The sequence below is a fragment of the Hyalella azteca genome, unplaced genomic scaffold (genome assembly GCF_000764305.2).
Source record: "Hyalella azteca isolate HAZT.00-mixed unplaced genomic scaffold, Hazt_2.0.2 contig10243, whole genome shotgun sequence".
NCBI classification, from domain to species: Eukaryota; Metazoa; Arthropoda; class Malacostraca; order Amphipoda; family Hyalellidae; genus Hyalella; species Hyalella azteca.
Window position 1 is genome coordinate 45,409 of NW_025940289.1, and position 26,158 is coordinate 71,566.

At 36.7% G+C, this 26,158-nt stretch overlaps 3 protein-coding genes and 2 long non-coding RNA genes across 5 annotated transcripts in view; 4 read left to right on the forward strand and 1 right to left on the reverse strand.

Moving 5' to 3' along the window:
- Window positions 1–998, forward strand: part of LOC125178493 — a 5,776-nt gene extending 4,778 nt beyond the window's left edge. Inside the window, exons 7-8 of the mRNA XM_047882337.1 lie at window positions 593–944; window positions 986–998. Coding sequence (XP_047738293.1) covers window positions 593–944; window positions 986–998 — 365 coding nt within the window. The remainder of the gene's footprint in view (window positions 1–592; window positions 945–985) is intronic.
- Window positions 999–1,036: 38 nt separating this feature from the next.
- LOC108668361 lies at window positions 1,037–2,832 on the forward strand. Its single transcript, XR_001930597.2, has 3 exons — window positions 1,037–1,180; window positions 1,845–1,895; window positions 2,755–2,832. It is a non-coding gene; the product is annotated as an uncharacterized LOC108668361 (long non-coding RNA).
- Window positions 2,833–3,676: 844 nt separating this feature from the next.
- Window positions 3,677–4,446, forward strand: LOC108668360. Its single transcript, XR_001930596.2, has 3 exons — window positions 3,677–3,827; window positions 4,019–4,132; window positions 4,434–4,446. It is a non-coding gene; the product is annotated as an uncharacterized LOC108668360 (long non-coding RNA).
- A 123-nt stretch (window positions 4,447–4,569) lies between these two features.
- Window positions 4,570–7,660, forward strand: LOC125178494. The gene is made up of 3 exons (XM_047882338.1): window positions 4,570–5,707; window positions 6,032–6,063; window positions 6,464–7,660. The coding sequence occupies exons 1-3, from the start codon at window positions 4,603–4,605 to the stop codon at window positions 7,658–7,660; spliced, it is 2,334 nt and encodes a 777-aa protein (XP_047738294.1). The 5' UTR covers window positions 4,570–4,602.
- A 5,289-nt stretch (window positions 7,661–12,949) lies between these two features.
- On the reverse strand, window positions 12,950–19,781 carry LOC108668359 (pollen-specific leucine-rich repeat extensin-like protein 2; the record flags this gene model as incomplete). Its single annotated transcript, XM_018155557.2, is given in 7 exon segments — window positions 12,950–13,315; window positions 14,216–14,323; window positions 14,981–15,067; window positions 15,859–15,993; window positions 17,377–18,361; window positions 18,697–18,764; window positions 19,624–19,781. Coding segments are annotated over 5 exon segments (1,272 nt in total). The 3' UTR covers window positions 12,950–13,156.
- Window positions 19,782–26,158: the final 6,377 nt, after the last annotated feature.

Sequence of the window (26,158 nt, forward strand, 5' to 3'; positions counted from 1 at the left end):
AGATGTGTATAAGAGATACAACTACAACAATGCAATAACCTATAATTTACATTATTGTTTATAATTTAAATAATTCCTTGAAGTTTCATACTTTATCTTTATGCCATAAAGGCTTAAAGAATCATAGCAAGTTTTTACATACAATTGTCACATTTACCCTATCAGTTTTCTGAGAGTTCATTGCCTTTTACTGGATTGCTCATGATTGTGAAGTTATGTTATTTGAATTGCATTTTTAGTTTTCATTCGATGTTATTGAAACAATTTATGCTAAATCACCACTGTATATAATATTTCATTATAAGCATACCTTATTTCTCTCAGTGTTGAGGAATGTTCTTGTTACCACTGAATGCAATAGGAATTTTCATGCACATTGAGTTTAATAGACATTCCCCAATATTTTAATACTATAATCCCATATATGAAAAATAGGTAATAATGTAAGTGTACACCCATATTGAATGTATGTTAATCGATTTTTTGAATATATCACTAAACTCAATATGGCTTTGAATTTACTTGTCAAGAAAGAGCTTAGATGTCATTTTAATATCAAGAACACAGCATTAAATTTCAATAAATTTTGCAGAGGACCCAGCAGCCAAGCCCCCCGTCAGTAGAGGCCACAGGTACCCCGAAGACCTCATCACCAAGGCCATGACGATGGTGCTGCTGCACAAGTGGACGCAGCGCGACGCTTCCAAGGGCTTCGGCATCCCGAGACGTCTTCTCTTCGACAGACTCAAGAACGTCAAAACTAATTTTTACAGTTTGTTGATGTCGAACCCGCACTCACCCGAAGACCTAAGCGAGGCTGCTAGACTTGTCGTGGAGGAGAACATACCTTATGCCATGGCGGCTAAAGCCTTTGGTATACCTAAAACTAAACTTCATCAACATCTAGTCCTACACTACGGAAGTTTTTTCTTCGAAAAGTTACCGTTAACTAATGGAAATTTATCGTTTGAGGTTCACGATGAAGAGGAAGTTCATAAAAATTGTTCATCTGTTGCAGTAAATTTGGATGTTGGAAGTAAGCCTAACTATATTAATATCAAGAATGAATTTATTAATGAAGATCAGGTTTCTAAACCTAAAAAAAGAAAGAGGAGCTCGTATGAGGCAAAGATTCTTGGCCTCAAACAATCCTACTCGGGGCCGCTGTGGACGAGTCAAGGTAAGTTCTTCAGAAGGACATTTTCTTTAATGTTATTGTTAAGGAACTGATAGGATTTAATTGTAGGAAATTTATTTCATAAATTTAATTAGTTATTGCCAGGTGAGTTTTAAGGAAGGATTTTTGCTATAATATTCTTTGCAAGTGAACTGATAGGATTTATTTCATGAATTTATTCAGTCATTGTCAGGTTAGTTCTATAGAAGGATCTTTTCTGTAATATTCTCGTATGTGAACTGATAGGATTTATTTGTAGGATATTTATTTCACGAATTTATTCAATCATTTTCAGATGAGTTTTACGAAGGATCTTTGCTTTAATATTCTCATGTGTGAACTGATAGAATTTATTTGTAATATATTTATTTCATAAATTTATTTAGTTATTATTAAGTGCTGCCTAGCATTATTTTATACATAGCATGTTTTTTTAATGTATTTATCCAGTCATTGCTAATTGTTATGTAACATTATTTATTGACTGCAATATGAAGAAACCAGCAACTCAGTGCCTCAATGTTTGTGATCTAAATCACAGCCAATATTTCAATCCAGTTGCAAAGACACATTGTATCAATTGTGTTTTTCTAAGTTTGTTGCAGGAATTTCTGACCATAAATCCAAACAAGATGTTTGTGGATTGTTGATATTTTCTGTATTGAAGGTTCCAAGGAATGGCTGAGCTCAGCAGATGACGTGGCTTTCAACGACACAGGTGAGGTGTAAATTTTTTACACAGCTGCCATATTTTTATAGTCCTACTACAGCTGCCATATTTATAGTTCTACTACAGCTGCCATATTTATAGTCCTACTACAGCTGCCATATTTATAGTCCTACAACAGCTGCCATATTTATAGTCCTACTACAGCTGCCATATTTACAGTCCTACTACAGCTGCCATATATACTTCCTTCACTTCCTTATATACTCACTAGTAGAGAATACAAAACAATTATTTTATTATAATATGAAATATAAATGATCCAAAAAATATAAATGTAGAAATACATCTTTTAATTTAATATAAATTATATATGTATTATTTTATATATGTCCACTTTATTTAATCATCACTTATGTTGTCTGTTATCATTCATCTCCATGTTGCTCTCTTATCTCTTGTTGTCATTAGTGCTCTTGTATATCTCACTGTTATCTCCTACTGTTATCTCCTCATAGTAGTTGCATTCAATGAATCTAAATTACTCGTTTGAATTTATTATTCAAGTTTTTGTTGCAGTTTTACACATATTGTAAACAAATGAAACTGACCTGAAAAACGTAAAAGTTTGGTTACTGCTTGAAAAATTACATATGAATCAGATTTATCATTGAATAATGTGATTAATAAAGTTTATACCGAGTCCATGAGAGACAATCCACTCTTTAATATATCGGCAATTCACAAGAGATTGTGTTATAATAATAATAATTTACAGAAGCTGTATTATAATTGAGGGGAGATTATGTTATAATAATCATAATAATAAATATTTACAGAAGCAAAATAATCAATTAATGCAAGATTGTGTTATAATAATAATAACAATAGTAATAATAATAATTTACAGAAGCAGAAGACTATGTCAGCATCACCGACTTCCTAGAATGTTCACTGGACGACAATGAAGACTGCACTGCTTCTCAAACTCCACTCAATCATGACGATGGTTGCTCAGTGACGGAGCAAGATAATCAAATCAACTTGATAAACAAAAATCTTGCTTGTAGTTCAGCCCCTACTTCAAATTTGTTGACAACATCTACAGAAGATATTTCCATGAATGATGTAGGTTTGGGTCCAGAGGGATTCACTCCACCATCAGCATCAGGCTTTGATATCACGTCTCATGGAACTGATNATCAACTGTTGAAGATACTGTGTATCAGGGGATGTATTTATCCCATGCTGATTTATCTGCAGGATCAGAGATTGATACTCCTATTGATCCTTCCCTCGTCCAACCCTTTACGGGGTTCAATCAGCCTATTAAGATTGAACCCCGTAACCTCATTCAACCCTTTACGGTTGAACCCCGTAACCTCATTCAACCCATTATGGGGTTAACTCGTGAAGGCAAACCCCGCAAGCGGCCTCAGTACCGGGTTTACACAAAAGAAACCTTGCAAGAAGCTATAGAATTAGTATTGGATAAACACATTCAGCAGAAAGTTGTAAGCCATATGTACTCTATCCCTCGTACAACCTTGCATGATCACATCGCCAAGGAAATTGTGCGTAGAGCACAACAGAAAAAATTTCAGAGTTGCTCTCTAAAAAATTCCGTGAGCTTATGTGATGTGAATTCTATGGATAGTTATGAATCAAAGCCACAGCTCCAGAATTTTATATTACCAGACACGAATTCTGAAGCAGATAACGAAACTGGTAATGTTCTTGCAAGTAAAATTCTGGATTCCGTTTCATTTGATGACAATCCAGTTTCGGAGAAAAGATCAACAGATATAATCACAAGTGAATCTTCTGAAGCATGTAATGTAAGCGCTAAAATCTTGGGTCCCGCATCTAGAAGATTGAGTGTCCGGAAAAGATGGCGCCGGAGCGACGACGACCCCAATGACCCAAACAACACCTACGACCCCAATGACCCCATCCCAGGGGACAGGAAGCCTCACAGTGCAGGTAGCTTGGGGCATTCCAACCTCTCTTATTTTATAATTTCTTTGTGAATACATTATTTTTTAAATTTTAACTTTAAAACATCCGATTCCAGCTATTCATATGACAAATGTACTCGAATTGTTGAATATTATTAAATTCGTACACACAAGTCTTACATTATTTTAAAAGTGTTTTTTTGTCTGTCAACTCAGGCCACAGAACAAGAGGCAACAAGGGTAGGAGAAGAACCACATCTAAGAACTCCCTGAACCTTGATGGTTCACTTCCTGCTGGTTCTGGTGTAGAATGCGACAGTCTTTCGAGAGGTGAGAACCGTCAAAAATATATATGATGAAAGAATTTGGAATTCATAGTTCCTAAACAGACTATCTATTTATTGTCAACATTTGTATTAATATTCTTGTAAAAACATGTTCCGAAAAAGTTTTCATGTAAATTGAATTAAAACTAAGTGAAAATTCTGTAAAAATATGTTTTAAATCCTGAAAGTGAAATTTCTTCAAAAATATGTTTTAAATCCTGATTTATTACTGCTGCATTTACCTGAATGCATAAATTATGGTGCATTGTAACCCCTGTCTAACACCTAATACTTTATTTCGCCAGAATGCAAGTGGAGAAGGAGCAAGAAAGAAAATATCGGTTAAACCCACTTTTGGACGAGGCAAAATTTTCAACACTAAATTATTGCATGGAAGAGGAGCTGCTATCACGTGAGGAAAATTTCGGCGCTGTACCAAGTTCTTTGGCTCTTCGACCTCAAACTGAATGCAAAATGAAAATAAAATCTGTATTACATCCGAATTCTGGAACCGGAACCCAGCTGGAAGTTTCTTCAAATGTGGCTTCAATTCCGGTAGATTCGACCTCACAATTGTCCACATTTAGTCCTCAGTTAAATAGTTCAGTTATAGCGAATTTAACTAGAAACAAAGAACCCATAATTGAGCCTCCTCATGAACATGAAATAAATCGTGGAGCTAATGTGGATGTCGACAACGTAATAATTGACGTGGAAGGCCACGATGCTAATGAGCATTTTGCTTTGAGTGATACGAGGGAAGCAAGTGAAGTAAGTAAAACGAGTTTAAACTGTGACCAGAACTCTTGTTCGTCTGCTGGCAAAGGAGAGAATAAATGTGTTATTGAAGGAGCGACTGCAATAAGCACGGGTTTAAGCCCTGGTGACACGTCGTTATCTGGACCTTTTCCTAGCAGTCATTCTAGAAAGATGATGGCTCCCAATGTTGATAATGGCATTAAAATAGAGTCGTTAACTCCCGCAGACTCTAGCAATCTACACCGAGATCTCGACGAGAAACTTCCTATTATTCTACCAATAACAAATACTGATGCAACCCCCCTCACTTCAGTCAATGTTGGTAGTCCCTCTGAGGAAACTGTGCCAACAGCCATTGATTCAAGTCTGCAAATAAACGAAAACTCTTCTAAATTTTTGCCAAGAAATTCTGTAAATATCAGCGAAGAAGAAATATCTTCTGGAGCCTCTAACGAAAAATCTTTGCCGAGAAATTCAGTGAAAATCTGCGAGAAAGAAAAATCTTCTGCAGCCGTTGGCGAAAAATCTTTGCCAATAAATTCAGTGAAAATCAGCGAGAAAGACAACTTATTTGAAGCTGTTACCGCAGTAGTAGAGCAAAACATGACCGTATCAGAAGCGGCTATGAAATTCGCTGTCTCTAGATCCCTGCTTCTGAGCGCTGTCAAAGAACAATCTTTGTCACAGCTTATCCAGGCTGGTCAAGCTTTCAAATCCCATATTGAAAAATTTGCCCACATCATGCAGGATCCTGTGAATGAAGAACAAGAAAACGTGAAGACGAAAGGACAAGACATGTCCAAGTCTCCAGTCAATATAGGTATGTGTGGGACTTTTTCTGTATTTTGTTACCGTTTATGGGACTTAGACACATTTTTCCTTACTGTTTGTTTATATTGTTACCGAAACTAATGTTGTTACAGTTGCTGAAGACGTGATATAATTAAGAAGCAAGTCTATGTATCTTTTTGGCAATATTTTTCGAGGAACATATGAAAATATTCAATGCATTACGATAAATTAGAAATCAATTTTTATGTTCATGTACTCAGGAATAATTTCCTAATACATTTGTCTATTATGTATTATAAGTTATACCTTCTAGCCTTAATGATTTTGTACAGTTTTTCTCACATTTTTGCAGGTCCCGACGCAGAAGACGCGGCTACATGCATGGTGAGTAACCGCTTGATGTAAGAGTGGTTAGTTAGTTACTTGAACTAGAAAACTAGTGTTTTAAATATTGAAGACCAGATAGCAATAATTACGTAGGAAAGAATATAATTTTATAATGAATGAAGCTTTAGGTGGATAAATGATGTAATTTGAAACATCATACAAAGTGAGCATATTTCAAAATATATCCCGAACATGTTATTTGACTGGTCCTATGGAAATGTCGAAGATTATGCTTGGAATGAGGCTAAATTCAGCATTTTCGATTTTTTTCTTTTAATTCCAAAAAATATTCCTTTCATCGGATTTTTTCAATTTAAGTTGTGGATACTTTTTGTGTTCCCTTTTTGTTTATTATTTATAATTGTTGAAAAAATATAATTTGTTTCTCCGTTTTTAGGATCGAAACGAACTTTGTGACCTCGTGTTGCTCGGCACAAGAATGTACTTCGATTTTGAAGCCGATGCTGGAGGTACGACAGCTGCTACCGGTGCCAAAGGTACGACACCTGCTGCCATTGCCAGAGGTACGACAGCTGCTGCCGATGCCAGAGGTACGACGGCTGCAGCCGGTTCCAGAGATACGACAGTTGCTGCCGGTGCCAGAGGTACGACAGCTGCTGCCGGTTCCAGAGATACGACAGTTGCTGCCGGTGCCAGAGGTACGACAGCTGCTGCCGGTTCCAGAGATACGACAGTTTCTGCCGGTGCTAGAGGTATGAAAGCAAATGATGCCTCTGGCAAAAGTTTCACCATAAACAACGTTCATGACAGACGTAAAATATTAAAGGATTCTGCACCTACCAAACATTCTGTTTCCAACGACGTCCTTGCCAGGCATACCACACCTCATGTTCAGCCTGCCAGAGGTACGACATGCAGAGATGCCACGAGAACATTAAAGTCTCGCGTAAAGAAAGATACTGCCAGAAGTATTAAAAGTCGCATTGTTTCAAAGAAGTTTGTTCAAGAACGTAACCTTAGCAAAAAGAATGTTCACAATAAAATGAAGAATCCTATGGAAAATGTAAGCGGAAATCCCCGTGGTGTAAAACAAATGATTGCAGGTGCCAGTGGTATGAAATTAGACTCACAAGAAGCAATAAGTTTGAAATCAAGCAAAAGTGCCAAACGTACAACAAAAGAGACAGTTGGGATAGGAACGCAGTTGCATTCGCTAAGTAAACATGTCAGTTGTTCATCAACCAACACTGTTATCCCTGTTACTAATAAAATTAGAGCTGCCAGTCGTAAGATGCATGGCAGAGGTACGAGAACTATCGATAGGAGGGTGGGAGATAAAGAAGGTTCCAGAGGTACGCAGCGTGGCGGAGGTACGATAACTATCAATAGTAGGGTGGAAGTGAAAGAATGTGCCACAGGACTCTTGCCTGAGTCTGAGAATTTGAATGTAGGTTTTGAATCTAGCTTTGAACTAGAAAAATCAATGATGGAAAGCACTGAAGGTTATGTCAGCCTCAACAAAGAATCGTCGGACGAAGCTATTGCTGTTGAAAATAATGGTTTTTCTAAGTGTGTAGGTCTGACAAAGGAACCTGTTGGTTGGATGTGTCGTGGCGATTCAAGTGACTCATAATGAATCAATGAATGAATGACTTTTGAATGAATCCTGAGGCATTACTAGTATGTATAATAGCTAATTCATTTTAAATATGACCCGAGTCGTTGATGGGACAAACTAAGTCCTTGTGAACACGAGTTTTAGTTGTTCTCAGAATCTTATACTGAGTATAAGATTATTTGGAATTATCTTGAACTGTTTTTATGTCGTTAAGGGCTTTAGTCATTTTTATCTCTTGTGTTGGATAGATTTAAGTCTTATTTGTTTTATCATTAATTCATTATATACAATAAATCTTATTATTAAACAAATTAGGAAACTACAAATACATTCAAGATTTTAAATTTTTAATGTTCATTTGATATTTCTTATAACCTCTGTGTTTTACTGAGCTGTTAATTAGATATTTACGACTATATATAAATTTTGTAGAGAAGTTTCCTTGGATAATATTAATTTTCGTTTTATTTCAGAGATGCATGAAATGTTGTAGCTTTTAAATTGTTGTATGATGACCTTTACCAACATATAACATTTACTGAAAGTGTCGTGAATATAACACATGTTTAAAATCTCGTGTAGCACAATTATTATTATTATTATTATTATTGTTATTTTCGGTCATTCTTATATCAAGTGATTAAAATAAATTGAGATTTCTGGAGTCAAACCTATCCTGTGTTATAACTTATACATTACACACACAGCTGTGTGTCGTGTTACATTCAATTAATCTGAAGCTGAAACCAAAGTCTGAAATTTGTCAATGAAATGATTTCTACAGTATGCAATGCATTCAAGTGTATGTAATGCATTATAGAGTATGAAAATATATGCAATGTCATATAAATGTTCAATGGAATAGTCTATAAGGAGGTTAGCATTCGGCCTGGGAATTTCTAGCGCATTTTCTCATTTATGGAAAAAAGGCGCTATTGTGCTCGTCATGTCCGTCCGTCTGTCTGTCCGTCCGTCCGTCCGTCTGTCTGTCCGTCCGTGACTTCACGTTTTCGTCGAGGATAAAATGTGCTCTCTGTCACTGCAGTGAGTACTGAGTTATCTTTTTAATTGATAAGCATATTATTAGTATGCATAATACATGCATAGTATTATGTATGCATATGTATGAAATATAGCATATTTCAAACAGGAAGTTTGATATCATGTATGCATTTATAAAAATCCTTTACCATACAACTTGAAGTTTTACAATAATATGAATTATACTTATGGGGCCATGCCTTACATTAGGACATATTTAATAATTAAATAATATATTAATTTCTAAACTTTTTAAAGTTCTCTACCCTGTATAATAACTTCCACTGCCCACTGAAAAAAAGGAATGGGTAATGTTGTCCAAGTATCACCGATACGCCCTTTTGTAGGGCCAAACTGGGTCAGGTTGACTCATATGAGGGCTAAAAGTGTGTCACTACCCGGACAATATCCTGCACATTTCTCTGTATGTATAGTTTTAATTGAAAAACTATGTCACAAATGACACACATTCATCAGCATGGGTCATTATGTCCGGTGTCAATCTGGCCGGAGCAACCAACACGACCTCTTACATCGCAGAGCGCTTATCAACAACTGCGGGGGCCTTACTTAAGGTTGCTTGCCCTTATATAGCCTTCAGCTTCCGCCCACATATCGCGGAGCGCTATAAACTACGGCTGGATGGCCTTACTTCAGGCTGCTCGCCCTTATATAGCCTTCAGCTTCCGCCCACACATCGCAGAGCGCTTATAAACTAATGCGGGGGCCTTACTTAAGGTTTCTAGCCCTTATATAGCCTTCGGCTTCCGCCCTCACATCGCGGAGCGCTTATCAACAACTGCGGGGGCCTTACTTAAGGTTACTGGCCCTTATATAGCCTTCAGCTTCCGCCCTCACATCGCGGAGCGCTTGTCAACTACTGCGGGGGCCTTACTTAAGGTTGCTGGCCCTTATATAGCCTTCAGCTTCCGCCCACACATCGCGGAGCGCTTGTCAACTACTGCGGGGGCCTTACTTAAGGTTGCAGGTCCTTATATAGCCTTCAGCTTCCGCCCTCGCATCGCGGAGCGCTTATCAACAACTGCGGGGGCCTTACTTAAGGTTGCTGGCCCTTATATAGCCTTCAGCTTCCGCCCACAACTAAGGTCTTGATCGCGTGTCTACCAGATGTTGACTCGTCATCACTCTCTATCATGTCAAGTGAATATTACGTTTCAATTACATACAATAATAATGATTATAATGAGATGCCAGATTGACACCGGACAATTATGACACATTTCTATACTTATTGTCTTTGCAGTGCCTTGATAGTCTTGCCTTATATGTATACTCATGTGGATCTTATCTCTGTATATGTATTCTTAGGCTGTATGTTTGTTTCCTGTATATTGTTTAGTGTGTATGTAGTTTTATACATGTATTTATAGTGCAGTAACTAGTGTTTTCCTGTTGTCTTCATTTCCAATAAATGGGTCAATTTGATCTAAAATGATTTTGACCCTAAGACTATAGGAAGATTAAGGACAAGAACATGGCTATAAACAAAAAAATATGTTACAAAATATGCATTATTATTATTATTATTATTATTATAGAACATAATTTTATTATGTTTAATATTCCCATATTCTGTATTGTATACAAGCATTTATACAAGAACCTAGTTTGTCTGGTTCTGTGTGTTCTACACATGTATATTATTTATTATTATTGAAATTTAAGAAGCAACGCTGGAAAAAAATAAGTTTGATGCTGTTTTCAATGTTTTGGTCATACAGGTTTCTTATATAATCCATACATGATAATTCAGGTTGTATTTTCTTGAATATGCTGTACTGACAATTAGTGTATGCACCACACATGCCTCTCTTGTATATTCTAAGTCATATTATATACAACTCTTATTATATATTTAATATGTATGGCCAAACATCCACATTATTAACATTTAAAACTAATAGATTAATGCTGATAAGGCATTATAGCAAATCTATAGGCTATAATATTGATATATTATTAATAATGACATATTTCACAAACTGCTCCATTTTAATTACTATTTTCAACATCTATATTTCTTATATAAATACGACCAAATTTTTTTAAAAATGTAATTCATTAGAATTTTATTCTTTGACATTTTAATGAATTTAAAAGAATTGTTGTTGTTCTTTGAATATTTGTAATTTTGAAAAAATTGTTTTTTAGACAAAAAATATTAAAATTTTCATTTATTTTTTATATATTTATTCACGATCGAATAAATAATTTTCTTTTACTTAAATTTTGTGTCCCCTAAAATTAGTTTGTATATATAATAAATTTTATTATGTGTATCTTGTACTAAACTGCTGCTACTTAATACTTATTTGTATACTAAACGTGTGTTTGGAAATTCACTCGAATTTTATGTATTAATACATAAATTTTACATAAATAATACATAAATTTTATGTGTTAATACATAAAATTATTTTAGCATCATTGAAAAACATAATACGTTCCTTATTCCTTCATATTTTCTTATTATTAACTTAATGCTGACATTATATTTTTATTATTAACTTTGAGTGCCATTAACTAATCTTTTATTTAAATTAAATATTGCAATAATGCTTGTGTGTGTGAGTTGATGAATATTTTGAATATTTTTCTGAATAATACAGAATATTTTCTGTATCCTCATGTCACTAGTGGTATGCTATATGTTAATAAATAATTAATAATTGAAATATAATTTTTTTTTATTTTTCGTTACAATTATTGTCACATAATTAAATATACTCTAACTAATTATTATATTTATTTTTAATTATTAACATCATTTGCTCTTGTACCCCACGTATATACAATTAATATACAGTCAATACAAATATTTGTATAGTTACCATGTACTATGTATACAAGGCACACAAAAATTTGTATACTCTTCGATTTCTATGTGTGGAAGCTTCTCTGTGTGACAATGTATTTTTAATCCTTTGAATAAATCTGTATTTTCTGTGTGTGTCTGTGTTTATGTGTTGTTTTCTTCTCCCTGAAGGCTGAATATACACGTGAATACAGGCTGAAAAATCTGTGTGTAATTTTGTCCGAATATTTTTTGCGCAAGTAAAATTTTTTATTTTTGTACTTGTGTGTAAAAAAATTTACACAAAAAAAATTTTGTGGAAAATTTTTTATTTTTTACTTTTTTTTTACTTTTTACAATTTTTACAAAAAAATATAATTTTTTGCATAAGTAAAAAGTGTGTCATCCTGACCCAGTTTTGTTATCAACGCATTTAAATACATTTTGAGTAACTTATTTCTTTGTGTATATTCAATTTAATCATTAGTGATGAATATCATCAAAATTAACAAGATGCTAAAAAATAGGTTAAAAAATTCCCACAAGTAAAGTATAAAATGAAAATTTATCATCTTTTTTTATAATATTTTATACATTCATACTTTTCTATAATTTATTATATGAAAAAATTTAAGAAATTTTGTTGATAGACATGAGATATATGATGGATTATAAATGCAGTCATCATATTTTTTAATAAAAAAATTTTGTGGTTTGCTATAATTTTGTTATTTTTTTATTGTTTTCATGTGCAGTTTTCATGAATTATAATGTTTTTTTATAATAAATAATTCTTCACCATTAATCAGCTTCTTGTTCTAAATTAAAAACAGTCTCAGGTTCAATAAATTCCAATGTATCTTCACTATAAAAAGTATATAATTATATAATATAAGAAACATAGCAAGATTTTCGCAGTGAGTTGCGAGTTCAATTCCAACTAGCCGTAAAAATTGTGCGCGATATCTGAGTAACTCATACAACTCTCCGGGATTTACATTTGTCTTTTGAACCTCAATAAAAACCCCAGGCGTTGCTACCATAACAAAATTTAGAGTCGCCCCAGGTTCTGGTACTCGAAATCAGAAGCTGACACGTCTGTAAATTTTCACTGGGATAAAGGTTCAAGTGTTGTTTTTTTTCTCCCTGACGGCTGAAAATGCTCGCGAATACAGGCGAAAAAATTTGTGTAATTTTGTTAAAATAGAGAGGCACTTTTTTGAAACAAGTAAAGAGTGTGTCATGCTGACCCAGTTTTGTTATCAATGCATTTGGACGCATTTTAAGTAACGTAACTTTTAGCAACGATGGAGTTTTAGAGTATATGTCTATATACTATAATACTTTTATAGTATATAAACTTACATAGTAGTATAGTATATTTATTTATATAGTATATAAATAAAAGTATATAGTAAATATTTTATAGATACTATAATACCTCGATAAATAGTTATAGACTATAAAGGTTTTCAATAATGAGTATTTCTGGTAAGTATACAATAATCAGCATGCCACGCTAGTCAGCATGCCACACTAGTCAGCATGCCACGCTAGTCAGCATGCCATGCTAGTCAGCATGCCACGCTAGTCAGCATGCCACACTAGTCAGCATGCCACGCTAGTCAGCATGCCATGCTAGTCAGCATGCCACGCTAGTCAGCATGCTGGGCGCGGATGTCACTCAGCATGCTGAGGGTGAGGGGGTCCCCCGCCTGCTGGGGGGGGAGGTATGCTGCGTTAACTCTACGGTAGCTCAGCGCCAGCGGCTGGTTGGCTGCGTAGTGGCGGGCGCTGTCGCTGCAGTCCACGAGCTGCCGGGCAACAAAACAATACAACAATAAAACTTAATAAAAATTATATAATAATAATACAACTTAATAATACTTAAACAACAATAAAACTTAATAAAAATTATATAATAATAATACAACTTAATAATACTTAAACAACAATAAAACTTAATAAAAATTTAGGTGCTGGACCGACTCTGCATCAGGCGCCGCCCAGGGCCTATACATGGAAAAAAAGCTTAGAGATCGTAAGTTCATCAGCCAATCATCAGCCATCAACCAAAATCCACCAATTATAGACAAGAAAATGGAGCGTAAGTACTTACGTTCACTTTGCAAGTCTTGAAAGTATGACCCCAGAGTTTTAACAACAAAATTTAGGTGCGGACCCGACTCTGTATCAGGTGCCGCCCAGGACTCGGGGAGCGCGTAAATCAGCCGCTCATTTCAGCCTCGGCCGGTCACACTTGTCATACTCTCAGGACACACTTGTCATACTCTCGGGACACACTTGTCATACTCTCAGGACACACTTGTCATACTCTCAGGACACACTTGTCATACTATCAGGACACACTTGTCATACTCTCAGGACACAGACTGGTCGAACAGTGTAGAGTTGGGGCAGAGGAACGACTGTATCGTCGAGCCCAGCGGCGCCGGCACGCAGAGGTGGAAGATCTGGGGATACATGTACAGTATATAGTATTTGTATTGTATACAGAATAGTGTTTGTATTGCATTTGTATTGTATACAGGATGTTATTTGTATTGTATAGTGAATAATATTGTGTACAGTGCGTAGTAGTATAGTATATAGGGAATATAGTGTATAGTATGTGTATTGTATGGTGAATGGTATTGTGTATTGTATAGTGAATAGCATTGTATATAGTATAATCACTATAATGTAATGTAAACCTGCCAGTAGTTACACTGCAGGATGGACTGGTCGAACAGTGTAGAGTTGGGGCAGAGGAACGACTGTATCGTCGAGCCCAGCGGCGCCGGCACACAGAGGTGGAAGATCTGGGGGATACATCTACATTGTGTAGTATTTGTATTGTATACAGAATGTTATTTGTATTGTATAGTGAATAATATTGTGTACAGTGCGTAGTAGTATAGTATATAGGGAATTCAGTGTATAGTATGTGTATTGTATGGTGAATGGTATTGTGTATAGTATAATCACTATAATGTAATGTACAGTGTATGGAATAAAGTGTAGTGTGCAGTATGGTATATAATATAGAATAGTATGTGATATTGTATATATATAGAATATTATTTAGTAGAGTGTACAGTAGTAAAATGGATAGAGTAAGTGAACAAAAGAAGGCAACTGTAAAAATCGGGGTAACTGAATAAATCTCTGTAACTTAACAAAAGAGGGTAACTGAACGAATCTCTGTAACTGAAAAAGGAGGGTAACTGAACAAAAGAGGGTAACTGAACAAAAGAGGGTAACTGAACAAATCTCTGTAACTTAACAAAAGAGGGTAACTGAACGAATCTCTGTAACTGAAAAAAGGAGGGTAACTGAATAAATCTCTGTAACTTAACAAAAGAGGGTAACTGAACAAATCTCTGTAACTGAAAAAGGAGGATAACTGAACAAACGAGGGTAACTGAATAAATCTCTAACAACAAAAGAGGGTAATGGTCCCCAAGGGTAACTATTACCTTGCAGCCAAGTTGCACGTCCGCGTACAGTCCCGGCAGAAACTCCCTCTCCTCGCAGAAGAACTTCGTACGGGGCAGCTTCGTCGTCTGGGGGGGGGGTAGTAAATGTAAATTAAGTGAGTACAAATAAATTAAATAAGTACAAATAAATAAGTTACATATAAATTAAGTACATTTACATTATGTACATGTAAAGTATATACATTAGCATACATAAGCAGATATACATTAAGTACATATAAATTAAGTAAGTACATATTAACACAGGTGGGCAATAGCGCGCTACATGTAGCGGCCGCTACATTTTCAGTAGCGGTAGCGGCGCTACATTTAAGCAATTGTAGCGGTAGCGCCCGCTACATTTAGAGCATGTAGCGGTAGCGGCGCTACATTTAAGCAATTGTAGCGGTAGCGCCCGCTACATTTAGAGCATGTAGCGGTAGCGGTCGCTACATTTTAAAGTAGCGCTGCACAGCTCTGCGTATAAATTAAGTAATCTTCGTGGTTCGGTCGAGAAAAAAATACGTTCAAATTTTCAAAAGATTTAGAATAAAATTTTACATTTCCTTTCGACTTAGGACATAACTGGAAAAAGTTGAGTAGGTAGGAGTAAGAATAGGTTAACGATATACAGTATAGTTTGAAAAACCGATAGCCTTGTTATTTTGAACATTTTTCCCGTCATCCCACACATTGACAACACATCGCTTATTTCTAATCCGGAAAAATGTTTTTACAAACCCAACATACTAGTTAAACTACACAATAAACCCAAATATATAAGGATATCTAAATTCTACCTACAATTGTATGACCTAACGTGGGGTGATGTTGGTTGTACAGGGAGACGTTGTACCACAACCCCTGGTATAACCTACCGCTGGGTGGTGTTGGTTGTACTGGGACACGTTGTACCCCGGTGGGTGCATGTTGGTGGGAGCGTCTCGCACCACCAGGAGCTGGGCGGCGAAGGAGGGTACGTGGTCGCTGTCCGCAGGGGTGTCCTCGGGCAACTGGGGTGATAGGGGTGATGAAATAAGTAATGATGTGATGGTAATATTGAGTATCAGTTCTTACATCACTAGTATGTTTAAATCACACGTTCATCATTAAAATAAAAGAAAATGCCCCAACATGTCTTCAATGGGAACGTTTCGGAAACCATCTCCATCATCAGTTCGAGAATAAGATTACAGTCGGTACGGAAAATATAAGTTACGCGAAATTTATTAGAACCTAAGTAACGGAAAAATGGAACATAAAACCTAGTGATTACCTAGGATAGGATAATCCTATCTCTAGGATAGGATTCCTCAGAATAGGATAGGATAATCCTATCCCAAGGATAGGATAGGAACTTCGATGTGACTACGTAAAAACGGAACAAATAACCTTGCAATTACCTAGATAGGATAGGATAATCCTATCCTTAGGAAAGGATAGGAACTTCGATTTGACTGTGCACCCGATGTGATAGCACCTGAATATCCTCGGTTCCACCTCTGGTGGTTCAGATTTAAGCATCTTGGAATCACTGTATAGTTTTGGACGGACACAATAAAACCCAAGAAGGAAGATTTCTCATCTTCTCACCTTATCTCCCTCATCTTCTCACCCTATCTCCCTCATCATCTCACTCTATCTCCCTCATCTACTCACCTTATCTCCCCAATCTCACCTGCAATATGGTGCCCAGCACGTCGCAGCTGTTGCGGTAGGGCCTGTTGCGCTCCGGCCAGTTGTGCTCGGGCGTTGTGAAGCAGTCAGTGGCTGTGTTGTGCAAAGCGGATTTACTGTTAGCCGGAGTTACCCACAGCTCATTGAACTGAGGCTATGTGTAGATATTGCATGCTGATGGTTGGCGTTGGGCCCAGGGCCTGTTTACGAGTCAATTTTGTTACCCACGGCTGCGCTCCCAAAGTAATGATGTGATGATAATATTAACTATCAGTACTTATATCATTAGTATGCTCAAATCACACGTTCATCATTTAAATAAAAGGAAATGCCCCTACATGTCTTCAATTGGAACGTTTCGGAGATCATCTCCATCATCGATTGAAAAAATATACAGAATAAGATTAATTACAGTCGGTACGCAAAATTTAAGTTACGCGAAAGGTATCCTATTTCTAGTATAGGATAATCCTACCCCTAGGATAGGATAGAAACTGCGACGGATCTGTATCTGAGAGCACCTAAAGATCCACGGTTCTATTTCTGGTGGTTCAGATTTGAGCCTCTTGGAATCACTGCATAGTTTTGGACGGAAACCTAACCTAAGAAGGAATATTTATCCTCATCTTCTCACCATATCTCCTTCATCATCTCACCCTATCTCCCTCATCATCTCACCCTATCTACCTCATCTACTCACCTTATTTCCCTAATCTCACCTGCAATATGGTGCCCAGCACGTCGCCTATCACAGGTCCGTCGTACGCCTCAGGCTCAACCCCCTCACTCTTCTCGATGCTGTTGACATATTCTGGCAACGGGGGAGGTGAACGGAAGTTTTCAACCTGTGGGTTGAACTTTACGGGCTCGAAAACCGAATCCGGGGTTTTGAACTCTTCCCTCGTAACTTCCCTATATGGGAGAGGTTGCTCCGACTCCTGTCTGCCGAAATTTTCTATTGTCACCGGCTGGGGTCGACCAGGCCACGCAGACTCGGGACGATTAAGGTCTTTTCTGTGGACCTCCGCAGGGGGACTTGGGTTCTTCATGTGGACTTTATTCACCACTCGGGGAGGGAAAGGCCTTGGGGCATGTAAAGGGGGCGGCACTGGGTTCAAAGGGGGCATTGGAGGGGGTTTAAGGTCCAGGGCCTTAGAACTCTCCCCATGGGACGCCCTCTCGTGTTGGTAGTATTGTTCTGGTGGGGCTGGTTGTAGAACTTGTGGGTTGGGTAGAAACTGTGGGTAGTATTGTTGCGGTGGAGCTGGTTGTAGAAGTTGTGGATTGTAAGGTACATGTGAAACTCCTTGAGGAATAACGATTTGGTATGGTTTTCCTTCTATCATGACCACCGATCCCGTCGAATTCTGGTACGGCGGTACGGCCATTTCACCTCCTGGAGGTGGTCGGAATCCACCAGGTGGTAGTTTGCCTGGCACATACCTAACCCCTACAGGTTTTCCGTTTTTCAAGACCTGTTGCATCGGTAGTCGCACCCACATTCCTTTTTTGTCTGGAATAATGGGTGGGTGTTCTTCAGACCAACGACGTTCGGATATCTGGCCTTTGTTCCCGGATTTCTTTCGGCGCGGTTGGACATTGGAATTTGGCCGCCGCTGGATCCGTGGAGAGGGTTGACTCCAACCGGGGAATAGGGTGTCTGAGGAACGGGATGTAGCCACGTCGGGTTTCGGGGGAATGTCGCTGTAAATTAATAACATCATTGCGTTAATTGGTGTGCTGTATTATTTATTAATTGATATAATATAACAACTATTCTCAACGTAGACGTTGAGGCCCTAAAGGTTATGGATTGGTCAATTGGTCAGCGTATTATACAGATTGAGCAGCATCCTAATTAAGGTTGATGCTCACTTACTCAAATAATTATTTATTAATTGTTATTAATAATATATTTAATAATAATTATTATTATTTTATCAATAATTAATAATAAAAACTATCAATAAATAATAATTAATTAATAATTATATATTAATTGTTACCTAATATTCCCTCTCTTTATTAAGTTTGCTCACCTCTTGGCCGGAGGGGCGTCATCCCCGTACCGCGTAGGCGGACTGACGACCGCGTCAGCTTTCTGAAACTAAAAGGGGAAGAACAGTGAGAAAATACGAAAAAGTTTGAATGCGAGTTTCAAAATGTATTAAAACTTCAACTTTATTTCTTGTGACAGAATAGCAACCCGATCGCTTCCTACTTTGCTGTTGAATAATTAAACATCAAGGTTCAAAACAATGCGCAAATCAAAACCCCCTTGCACGGCATTCACCGAAGATTCCTAATAAAATTTAGACGTGGTAGCGACTCTGCATTAGGTGCCACCCGGGACTCGGGGAGCGCGTAAATCAGCTTCTTAATGCCAACCTCGGCTCAGTGTTTGAAAGACAGCCTCGGCAGCCTGCTATCTCGGTATGACTAGGCTCGGCCAACCCTTGTCATACTCTCAGGCGACTATAAAGTTAGAAAAGAGATTCTGACCAACCCTATCAAAATTTTAAGTTGGCGGCCCTGAATTAGGAACTGTCTAGAACTCGGATCGAACGTAAATCAGCTTCTCTATGTCCGCTTTTTGGTCTACATTCCGGTCCCCGAATCAGACAGCTACAAGCGCCTGGTCCTATTCTGCCAACTCTTACAGAATAAGGACCAGGCGCTTGTAGCTGTCTGATTCGGGGACCGGAATGTAGACCGAAAAGCGGACATAGAGAAGCTGATTTACGTTCGGTCCGAGTCCTAGGCGGTTCCTAATTCAGGGTCGCCACCAATTCAAAATTTTGATGGGCCGGGCAAAACCTGATTTCGATCAGGTGGCCAACCAGACCCAGAATAACTCTAACGCGAACATCGCAACTCTGAGGCGGAGGCTGAAGCATACCCCGAAGTATGTTAGGGAAAAACTGATTTCGAGCGGCCAGAAGCTGTAGTTCTAGCACGACACCCACCGAAGACCTGCTGTAGAGTCTGTGTTCGTCGAAAGGATACTTGAGGTTGGGGTGTGGGGACGGCGGCCGCACTTCCTCATAAGGATCCTCCTCTTCAGGGATCCTGTTGGTGTTGCGGATGGAGTGGGGGAATCCTTGTTCATCCCCAAGCCCCAGGGCTGAGGGACAACCAAATTATTTTCTGTTAAGCCATTGGTTTAGCCATTAGGGAAACTTGGTGCTACTTCAAACATTAGGTTCACTTTCCGTTATAGCTGAACCATTAGATTCCATCAACGCTAGTTAGACCATTACGATCATTAATGCTTGTTTAGCCATTAAGTCTTTTTAATTATAGTTTGATCATTAAATCCTTTACGCTATTTCATCCTTTAGGTTGCTTTTAAAGCTAGTCTTACCATTGAGTTCAATTAATGCTAGTTCAACCATTAAGTTCTTTTAATGCTAGTTTAACCGTTAGGTTCCACTTGATGCTAGTCAACCATTAAGTTCAATTAATGCTCATTCAACCATTAATCTCAATTAATGCTAGTTCAACCAATATTTTCAATTAATGATAGTTCAACCATTAAGTTCAACTAATGCTAGTTCAACCATTATTTCTAACTAATGCTAGTTCAATCATTCTCATCAATTAATGTTAATCAAACCATTAAGCTCAACTAATGCTAGTTCACCCATTAGGTTCAATTGATGCAAGTTCAACCATTATTCTTAATTAATGCTACACCAACCATTAAGTTCAATTAATTCAACCCTCATTTGAACGCACCGAAGTCAAATCATTAAGTTCAACTAATGCCTAGTTCACCCATTATATTCAATTAATGCTAGTTCACCCATTAAGTTCAATTAATGCTAGTTCACCCATTAAGTTCAATTAATGCTAGTTCACCCATTATATTCAATTAATGCTAGTTCACCCATTAAGTTCAATTAATGCTAGTTCACCCATTAAGTTCAATTAATGCTAGTTCACCCATTAAGTTCAATTAATGCTAGTTCACCCATTAAGTTCAATTAATGCTAGTTCACCCATTAAGTTCAATTAATGCTAGTTCACCCATTATATTCAATTAATGCTAGTTCACCCATTAAGTTCAATTAATGCTAGTTCACCCATTATATTCAATTAATGCTAGTTCACCCATTATATTCAATTAATGCTAGTTCACCCATTAAGTTCAATTAATGNCAATACCTGGTAACGCAGGGCAATACCTGGTAACGCAGGCAATACCTGGTAACGCAGGCAATACCTGGTAACGCAGGCAATACCTGGTAACGCAGGCAATACCTGGTAACGCAGGGCAATACCTGGTAACGCAGGGCAATACCCAAGCATGACTCACCATATTCACCATGCCATAGTTACCATCATAATTTTAATGTTTATTGTATTTATTTCAAGTAATGTTCATTATCATACTCATCATATTTTCGTTACCATAAGGGAATATCATTGAGTTGACATCTTTATCATTTCATGTAAACTTTTCAACAGTCATCATTATAATACCTTGAGTAATGGTGCAGGGATAATGATGTCACTAAGACATCATTATTTATATCACGATTAATTAATGGTTAATCATAATGTAATTAATGATGACATACCACGACATCATTAATGATTAATAAAAACTGCATCATATTGTGACATCATATGAATGAGATCACTTGTATCATCACACCACTATTTTGCATCATCTATTTTACATGTCATCGCATTACGGTGTCGAGAAAAATAACTCATTATTTATTCGTTACGAATATTTATTATAATATCAATATCAACATTATCATTATTATATAATAGTTCGTCAGAAGTTCTTCCTGTATGGAATTTACATTAAAGACCAAAGAATACATTTTATTAATATTTTTTTTGCTACCATATTTCAAATTTACGTTAATCATTTTCAAAATAAATTTTTGTTTTGCATGAGCTAAAATTGAAATTTATAAATGGCACAAGTGACTCTAATTAATATTTAAATTTATATACTTTTTTTTAAATTTCGGTAACCTGCCAACGCCAGCAAGAAACATCGATCGATTTGTTAAAAAAATTACGAAGAATAAGAAAATTATTATTAAAATGTATTGAAATATAGAATAATAAGTCTAAATGTATGTAAAATGTTGAAACATGCAAAAGAAAAATAATGGCATACTCACTAATTAGCATGTATAATCACTAATTAATATGTTCACTCGTATACTTTTAATAATACCCGCCGTATACTCACCAATTAACATACTCACTCGTATATTTTTAATTACACACTTCGTAATTATACACTAATTAATAACACTTCTTAATTATACACTAATTTAATTTAATTAATTATACACTCACCAATTAATACGGAGAGGACGAGAAGTGCATGAGACCAGCGTATATTGATCCTACCCATACCTGTGCACTTGTTCGTATTATAGTAATTTTTATATATGTAGATATTTTTTTTAACTCCTGGAACGTTTGACAAAAGTAAAAAGTGAAAATTGTTATTAAAAATCGTTGGTATGTAAAGAAAAAAATATGAGTGCTCTTTTTCGTATTATCGTCTTCTTATATATGTATATTGTTTAAAATCTAGAACGTTCGATGAAGATAAAATGTGGAAATTGTTATCAAAAAATATTTAGCATGTATAGAAAAAATATCTTTGTTAGTGCTTGTTACCCATTAACCAACAGTGATTTCAGAATAAATATGTGTGCACTTGTTTGTATTATCGTATTTTGTATATATGAAAATTTTTTGTAAAAAATCCTGGATCGTGTGTCAAAAATTTAAAGTTGAAATTGTCATCAAAAAATCGTTATTATGTACACGAAAAATATTTGTGCGCTTGTTAACCTCGTATTATCGTATTTTGTATATACATTTATATATGTATAGATTTTTTTAAAATCCTGGAACGTTTGACGAAAATAATAAGTCGAAATTGTCATAAAAAAATTGTTTGTATGTAAAGGAAAAAATAACTGTGCACTTGTTAACCTCGTATTATCGTATTTGCATTTATGTATATATTCTTTAAATCCTGGATCGTTTGAAGAAAATAATAAGTCATAATTGTCATAAAAAATCGTTAGTATTTATGGAAAAAAAATACGGTTTTTTCCTCTTTACGCAAATTAAAAGTGAAAATTGTCATTAAAAAATCGGTAGTATTTATGGGGAAAAATGTCTCTTTTTAGCGCATTTTCTCATTTATGGAAAAAATGCCCTATTGTGCTCGCCATGTCCGTCTGTCTGACTGTCCATCCGTCTTTCCGTCCGTCTGTCCGTGACTTCAAGTTTTCGTCGACGAGAAAATGCGCTCTCTGTCACTCACTGCAGTGAGTACTGAGTTATATTTTTTGTATATATGACGCGTTGTTGACCTCGTAAGAATGTGGGTCAAGAAAATGCGCTCTCTGTCACTCACTGCAGTGAGTACTGAGTTATATTTTTTTCATATATGACGCGTTGTTGACCTCGTAAGAATGTGGGTCCCCACTGCCATCAAACATTCGTACAGCCTGAGAAATTGTGTCGACATTTCCGTTTAATTTCTTTTTGTGTCATCACGACCCGTGAAATAATTTCTATTTACTTCCTGTGTAATTTTTTCATAATTTTTTATACTGGCAAATATACTTATAATTATATATATACTTTTATATATACTAATTTTATGCCGGCACCTCGTCGACAAATCGTGACTTGGGCGCGCGACTCGATCAGGTTCCGGCCGATCGATTGACAATTCAGGTAAGAATAGCATTGTGGCGAGAGATGGGGAAGCTGATGAGAAGGCTGGCGTGTTGATGATTTCAAACTAAACACGCGCCACTCGATCATGTACCGACCGATCGATTGACAATTCAGGTAAGAATAGCATTGATGCGACAGATGTGGATGCTGATGTCAAGCCTGGCGTGTTGCTTATTTCTAAATAAACACGCGCAACTCGATCAAGTCCCGACCGATCGATTGACAATTTTGGTAAGAATAGCATTGTGGCGAGAGATGGGGAAGCTGATGACAAGCCTGGCGTGTTGACGATTTCTAAATAAACACATTTGTGTATTTATTATTGGACGTGTCACCGCACTGCTGACACTTATTTCCTGAGTCGATCTTTGTAGAAGTTTTCGATATTTTGGGGGACTTGTTCATTGCTTTCTAATTTATTATTATTTATTCTATTTTATGTTTCTTTTCTATTTTATGGTTGATTTTATAATTTTTGGTTATTTTTTTGATTAGTTTTCTGATTTTTGGGTTGTTTTTAGCGCATTTTGTCATTTATGGAAGAAAAGGCGCTATTGTGCTCGTCATGTCCGTCCGTGACTTCACGTCACGGACGGACGAGAAAATGCGCTCTCTGACACTCACTGCAGTGAGTACTGATCTAATTTTTTCTATTTATCGTTGTTTCCTTTTAATAATGATTTTCCAATATAACGGTTTTTTACGTAACGGTTAAAATTTTTTAATGTGTTTATTGCTTTCCAATACTTTTTGCTCGCAATCGAATTTTCACATTATTGACAGAGATATTATTATTAGTGTCATTTTGTTGCTTCAGTGATATAAATTTTTAAATGGTCATTGTCTCATTTGAGTTAGGTTAGGTTAACTTTAAATTTATTTACTACGCACGAATCGTCAATATCTTGCGATTATCGTGTTTGATCCGCTTGAAATTTGAACATAATTAAATAAGAACTTTTGTCTAAGTCTTAAATAATTTTTTTCGTTATTGATATTTGTTAAACATTGCATTAAAAGAAAATTTAAAATCGATGTGGAAACTCAAATGCAGTGGCAACTAAAGTGCAGTGGTTCTGCCGGCTGGTCATTACTCTTACGATGAAGCCGAATTTTTTTTTGGCCAGATTTCCTTTAATTGTTTTTGCGCTGCCTAAAGTGGAACAGTTTCATTGTAATTATTAAAATAATTCTGTCATTTTCATGCAGGGAGGTCATTTACATTTTTTCATGTCAAGATAACTGCATAGAAATTATTAAATTAGTCGTATTCCGGGATTTTTTTCTCGACTACGGAAAGAAAGTTCGAGTGATAAAATAATAATTAACAACTTCTTGAGAATTCCCGGTGTCCAAGGCCTTCTGACCTAAAAAGTTTGACTTACAAGTAATGACCAATGCTTTCTGATCTCTAAACCGCTCCATTTACACGCGGACACAATAAGTAAAACAGTAACTTTCTCCCGCGTCATCCTTCTTGACGACGTGAGCGCCTAACTCACACACCCTCCCTCACTCACGGCCGCAGCCACACTGAGCTTGCATGCCGGACAGTGTTGCCAGGTTTTTTCTTGGCGAGAATACCAGATTGCCTAGCCTAAAATACCAGAAATATACCAGAAATTCTATTTTTTCAAAAACAGGCTAATACCTCCAAATTAATGAAGCTATATGTCAGAAAAGTTGGTTAGAAAAAGAAAATTATCTGATGTACTGTGCAGTTATCTGGCTTGACGATAATTAGCCAAATTGAACAAGTTATATTTTTCCCTCTCTTTGGAACATTTTGACACTTTTCTTTCCTTGTGTTTGATTACCTTGACACTGTTTCCGTTTTTATCACAGTGTGGTATTTCTTCCCCTTTGCACAACCTGAGCAAGCCACGGAAACAGGTCATCTTCCTCTTGCTTATTTTCGTACATGCTTGCATATTGCATTAATCCAACATTTCGGGTTTGATCACTTGTTGCGGCTGAGCAGATAGCATTTGGTCCGAATAAGGGACTCCAGTACCTTAGTTGAAATTTTATTTCGTTGCTTGTTTTACACATAGGTGACTTGTGAAAACATTCGCTCCACGAATTCATTGGGGACAGGTCAAAGTAGACAAGTGATGCAGTAGGCAGCCAGTTCCATGAATGGATGATGATTTTCAAGATCAGTGAAATGTTGAATGTCACCCCAGAATTAAAGTGGAACTCCAATAAGTGGAGTCTCTAGTGCCACTCTAGAATTCAAAACCACCAAACAAAAATGGACGTCTCGGACAAATTTACGGCCGGTCTCGCGGCCGCAGTACTCCAAACATAGAAAAAAACCTAGCCAATCAACGAAAACCTCGCAGGTTAGATCCAGTTAGGAACAAGTTCCATTAAAAACACAAAAAAAAACCTAGAAAACCCATAAAAACACTGAGAAAACCTTTCCGGCCGCGGGTCCAGCCGAAAATGTTTCCGAGACCTCAAAAATGGCGGAGCTTGCGTCACAGAGATAGGTTCGACAACCTCACTCGTCCTAGGCTATATCATCACTGATCAGTAATCAATCAAGGATCATCACTCTCGTGTTTATATTGCAATAAGCACTTTTATTAAATGTTAACAATTAGATCGGGGTTATTTCATCAAGCGGAAAACTTGCGGTTCCAAAAATGGCGGGAAACCTCTAATCGCGCCGCTCTGAAGGTAATCTATATAATCAATGCCTACGCTGGAGGAAGTTCAAACTTCAGAGGTGGAACTTAATGCAGTAAATTTGCAGTA